This window comes from Morone saxatilis, unplaced genomic scaffold (assembly GCF_004916995.1).
Source record: "Morone saxatilis isolate NCDOM2014 unplaced genomic scaffold, NCSU_SB_2.0 Contig17, whole genome shotgun sequence".
NCBI lineage: Eukaryota > Metazoa > Chordata > Actinopteri > Moronidae > Morone > Morone saxatilis.
Genome location: NW_023339729.1, coordinates 1,986,270 through 1,992,231, shown reverse-complemented (window position 1 = coordinate 1,992,231; position 5,962 = coordinate 1,986,270). Strand labels below are relative to the sequence as shown.

Genomic DNA, 5,962 nt, shown 5'->3' with positions numbered 1-5,962 from the left:
CCTGCAAGCCTTATCTCCTCGGGCAGGGCGTTCCAAAGTCGACTATGTTTGCTAATGTTTTTTCTTGAATTACCTGAGCAGATGACCTCCAGACTGTAGCCAGAAGAATCTTTCCTTTGCACTCTTCTCTTTGTTATAGCATTGCTGCACTCTTTCAGGGTCTGCTCAGTGCCTCTGCAGGTGAAATTAACCTCCCACGCTGGTTTGGGGCCGCTGCTGTTGGGCCTGTGTGCTATAGAAACCACAGAGCCACAACCCATCTGTCTGCATGCCACTCGTGCATACCCTAACTTCACCACGGCCTCTCTTTCTTTGGTGTTCAGAGCCCTCCACTCTCCCTGATGTTTTATCTCCAGCCTTCCGGAGCAGAGGCTGTTTCCTTCGGCCAGCCGGGCATCATGGGGCACTGAACAAGGAACCAGGACAGTGAAGCTCTCATTTACTTCCAATGCACCAAATTCAAGAGTCTTTACTCAGAAATATGAACCTGAGAGTATAGCAAAAAGTCAGAGCTTTTCATTACATTGCTGCATTTTATTCAAACTATGCCAATAAAATGTATATTTATTTTTTATTTATTCGTGATGATTAAGTACATTCAACATATAAATATATCTAGAGTTTAGCTATTAACTGTGAGCAATGCAATTTCCACAATCTCTGCTGACATTTTAAATTCACCATGGTGTCTCATGGGTGTTTATCATGGCTGCACCGGTCTTTGAAACTTCCTGTGTGTGTGTGTCAACATGTTTCTATTGAGTGATCCAGTGTTGGGTCAGTCAATAGACATTTTTTTTGCAGTGGGCTTTTTAGAGTTTAAAACTACAGGTAAACATTGCATGCAAAAAGAAGGCCGGCCTTCAACCTGCGTAACTTAACTGTTTTTGGTCTCATGCAATGATACAGTGATTCAGTCTTAGGGCTGCACAATATGGCAAAAACATCCCATTGTAATTATGTTGACACATTTTGCGATATCAGTATGATTAACAATTTGTAGGCCAGCGAATCTCTGAAGCACTACACTACTTCATTATCATGCTATTTTCTCACACATTTTACCTTTATCAACCAATTCTTTTTTGCAATTTTTATATTGCATATAATATTTTGATTAACAGTGCAGCCTTATTCAGTCCTATATAAACACTCTATATCGAGTAAATCTGCACTATAAGAAACTATGTGTAGATCCCGGTCAGGTAAAGGCTTAAAGGCTCATTTTTAAAATACTACAGCATACAGTATAGGCTAATTCATGCTTTAGGGAATTTACATGTATATATATGCTTTTTTGCTAAGGAGTTGCTAAGTGTACTTCAGTATGTGAGCACTCCTTCTTCTGTTCATTTTCTCTCCTGATACATAGACCTGAATGAAAGACTAAACTGAAAGCACAATGACTTGGCTAAGCTACAAAGAGCCTCACCAGTGAAAGGTACTCACCAGTGGACTGGTTTAGATGTTTGCCTTCTGGTTTTAGACTGGAGGTCTCAGTCATCAGCAGAACAAAAGGCCAAAGTACTACTAAACTCCATCTGAAAAATAAACTATGCTGGATTGAGAGCATTTTAACTGCTCTCTGAGTCCACGTAAACTGAACCTACAGTTTGGGTAGCTCGCACAGTGAATACAGCAGGGCTGCACTCACTCTTATGCACCGGTTTGTTTGCTCGAGTAACTAACTAGAGTCTAGTTTGCACCGTTGTTCCTGCAGCCTATATCTTATTGCCTCACCAACATCACCAAAGGTCATAATGACTTTTTCTCCAGCATTTAAGTCTCGTTCTCAATTTCTCACGGCTCTGCAGGTGCCTATAATCCTAAAGGTTTAATAAACATTAGTCAAAATAATCATTTGCTCACACTGTCATGTATCCAGGCTTACTGCCTTGTTATCATGTGCCCAGCTGGTTCCAGTCAGTAATTTTAACATTTGTAGTGAGCAGGAACACTATTATAGAGAGAAATAAACTTGTATATTATAGTATAGTATATATAGTATAACCAATACACCGCATAAATTCATATACTCTATCAGTATATGTAATCCCATGTTAACCTTTTCTTTTTTATAACAAAAAAAGAAAAACAATAAAAGGTCGACACCTATCTGGATTATATTTGTTACACTACACTCATACACTAAATTTAGCAGGATGTTATATATTTAAATGTGACGAATAGCAGTTTGTTACATCTGCTGGCAGGAGGAATGAATGTAAACTGTGTAGTTACTATATAACAGAAGTGACATTTGACACCGGTTTCCCCTCAGACTGAAGTCCAAATTTCATCCTCAAGATTTTTATCATTACAGATAAAAGTGCAAACAAACATTCTAAGAAATCTGGTTGAGTGTGTTATCTCGTGGATGTACACAGGGAGAGCATTATTGAGAATCAGTGTTCACACTGAACTAAACTGTGGTCCGATAGCACATCACATTATCAAGAAAACTTCACATTATTATAGATGATCTCTTATCTAGTGCTGCCAACAACAATCTGTGAGTATGCCAAATTAAAAGAAAAAAGCAAACTTTTATTGTGTAGACATACTGTACCATCTTTTAATACTCACTCTGAATGTTTATGTTTTATCTATTTATAAACATATCGAAACAAAATGATCCAAATCAAAATTGTATTAATGTCCATTTGAAGCTATCACAGAAGCAACTTGAAAGAAGTTAAAAACATTATCAAAACTATAAACCTACATCATGACTGGTTGAGCCTGATGCTGTAGGCTGCTCATTTGTCGAGCTGGGGGTGTCTTTCCAGCTGCGTTTGATGCAGCTTGTGTGTCAGAAGACATGGTAACTGGATGTGGTGGCCTGTGTCTAGCTGGGAGACAATGGTGTGGCTCCAGCTAATCACCTGTCTTTTGCAGCTCTTACAAGAAAGATATTCAGATGCCACGTAGTAAGAGCTGCTGACCCCACTACCTGCCTTATCCTCTGATGCAGTCCAGCAGAGGTCAGTTCTGATTTGCCACAGCAGTCTGGATGTGGACAGAAAAGCTGCACATGCCAAAGCTTTTCAACTTTAAAGTTAATTACAAAGACGTTGAGACAGCCACAAAATGGATACAACAGAAAATATGTTGTATACATTATACACAGTATACATTTTTTATGATAAATTCGTACTCATGATTGAAAAGAGATGTGAGGAGTGAGAGAGAACGAGAGTATGCGTAAGACAGAAAGCAAGAGCGTGTGTAAACATTTCAAAAAAATACATACGTGCAGTGTCTGCTTCCACACATTGAACGGCTAGCACAAGTTCGCTGTCAGTGGGTTCCTGCTGCACTGTGTCTGATGAACAATGTGCAGTAGACTGAGCAGGAATAGCTGTAAAAGAAGGACATCAAAATATGATACATTAAAAATATAAAAACATCTACAACTCAGAGTTAAACAAAATGCTTTTTCTCTTTTTCTAGTTGCATACTCACACGGCTGAAACTTCTGCTGTGAAAACAGCCTCTTGACAGACTTGTCTATAGCCTGCTGGGATTTCCCAATCAGTAACGAGCGCAGAGTGGCTGTAGGCACTGGGGACAGTTGAGGTGAAGTGAAGGCGACGTTTAGGTGTTCAATGTGGTGGCAGGTTGGTTCTCTGTCTTCACACTACAGCCCTCTGGGTAGTGTGCAAAATATTTGTTGAAGGCTCTTTTGTTGATTAGTTTGTTATGTGTATCACATCTGCCTGACTCCTGTGACATTGATGCAATCACATACCCAGTATACCCCAGGGCATTTTCAGCCACCCACTTAAAAGTTTGGCCCCTATACAATCCAAATTGTATTTGGTGTTGGCCCAGGACATGCTGCTCGTTGTTGGGGTCACCACCCTGATGGAGAACAGCCATCCTTGCTGACTCTGTTACTCTGTGGGGCAAAAGAGCTCGGGCCCACGGCCTGTTCTCCCCCCTCACTTTTTTGGCCTCCTCTGTGTCAAGGAGACTGGCACGGCCATCTCCCCTCCTCCTGAATTTAGGATCCATTCTGTATAGTTAGGGGGAAAAAACAACAGTTAGAATATGGTTGGTCTGACATCTTAGATTGAACACACATTTATATTGTATTGGTCAAGTCTACGTTAGTATGCCTGGATACATATGCAATGTAGGTACATGAATGTGCACCTGAATATATATCTTGTTTACAAATATTTAATCAATCTGTACATATTTGATTGAGATAAAGTCTTTTTATCTTTTTAATTCTCAGTTGCTATTATATTGTACAACAGGGTAGAGAGACAGCAAACTAACAATGTCCTATGAAAGCCAATAGGCTAGCACATCTAAGTGTTATCAGTAAACTAAAATAAACAGTTGGCTAGTTAAGAACGGAGAATTGTACATGACTTGTTTAGTTAATGTCACTGACATTGGTTTATAAATTACGTTAGTTACGTTACCGGCATGATTATTTTACAATTAGCCTGTTAGCATAAGAGTGTAGTAAACCATATCTTTTCAATAATTCAACTTATAAGAACTATACAGGCCCAGACATTATGAAGGCAATTTATGAATAAATGAATGAATAAATGACAATGAACTTACCGAAAATATAACAAAAGATCAACAAAAAGATCAAAGTTACGGCGCTCGTACCACTTGACGTTGTTCTCTGGATGGGCGGGGCCTCAGGCCATTCTTGGTAGAGTTCCCGATGGTGATTGGTCAAATCTTCGTATGCGCAACGAAGCGTGATTGGTTTTCGCCATTCTTGGTAGTGGGACGGCATTTGATTGGTCAATTCTTGGTAGCAATCTTGGTAGCAATAGGCAACGCGATTGGCTCTCACATGATGGATTACCTTGATTGACAGGCGACATAGTTTTGCGTTGCATCCAGGAGGTCTGGGTTCGTGTCCCAGGTGATTGTCTAGTTCTTATTTTTGCGTTTTTATGATGTACATGCTGAATGTACAGTATTATAGATAAACATGAGCAAAATAGCTAAATAGGCTCTTTCGTGGTAAGTTAAAGACATATTTCGACGTCCAGCTGATGATGCATAACTTTAATTTGGGAAATATTTTGTAACCATAATGGGACGTCTTGATTGTACGTAATACAGCGGTCATTTAGTGTTGCTGGGGTAAGCTGACCTGATTAACTAACTAACAATAAACTAATAGCCATACATCTCTCACAAAACTTATCTTAGCTATAATGACAGCCATAAGCTGTCCTTATCATGTTGTTCACAGTGTTCATGTTGTAGACATGCAGAGGTGTTTTACTGAGAATCATCTGTAGCCATTCAAGTCATGTGTGGTCGTAGTGTAGTGGTAATTCACGTTATATGATCAACTTTAATAATTCATTAGTTCGGAATGAGTAAGTGAGTGTGAGTTACACAGCTAACCGCTTGCACAAGTTCGTTCTTTTATTTTGAAAGCACAGCCAAACAGGAAGTCTTACCAGGTTTGTGCTTTGAAGGTACCGGGACAAACCGGATGACGAGCTACCATATAGCTTATAGGGACAGAAATAATCAAATAACTCCTTTTGTTTTTCAGCAAAACCCCAGTAGACACCACAAGCCCGATGTTCTTGATCTACGACCAAAGAGGCAAGTGTAAGAGAGACAGAGCCAGGAGGAGAAAGTCCTTTGGCGGTTCATAATAACCTAACATAACGTTACTGCAGCGGCTTCTACAATAAAAATCACCGCAACGCCGCTAACGTTAACGTTATCTTAAATCTTGCTGTGCAGTAGTAATCATCCTGGAGTGGCCCCCATGCAGAAAGGCTTAACGTTACATTGTCAGGCCCGAAGAGAGAGAGGCTCGAGGAGGCGGCACCGGTATCAGTCCGCGCTTTTGTAGTAGTCATTCCCAAATTTGTCATAATAATAAATACTCGTAGCGATTAAAAACACGAGATATATAGCTACAGGTCAAAATAAACGTTATAATGCATTACACGTGACT

General features: G+C 39.8%; 1 protein-coding gene across 1 annotated transcript in view; it reads right to left on the bottom strand.

Moving 5' to 3' along the window:
- Nucleotides 1-4,768, bottom strand: part of LOC118326506 (scavenger receptor cysteine-rich type 1 protein M130-like) — a gene marked incomplete at its 3' end in the record, with an annotated part of 7,342 nt that extends 2,574 nt beyond the window's left edge. Inside the window, 4 exon segments of the mRNA XM_035659508.1 lie at nt 74-472; nt 3,254-3,361; nt 3,466-3,564; nt 4,636-4,768. Coding sequence (XP_035515401.1) covers nt 74-472; nt 3,254-3,361; nt 3,466-3,564; nt 4,636-4,768 — 739 coding nt within the window.
- Nucleotides 4,769-5,962: the final 1,194 nt, after the last annotated feature.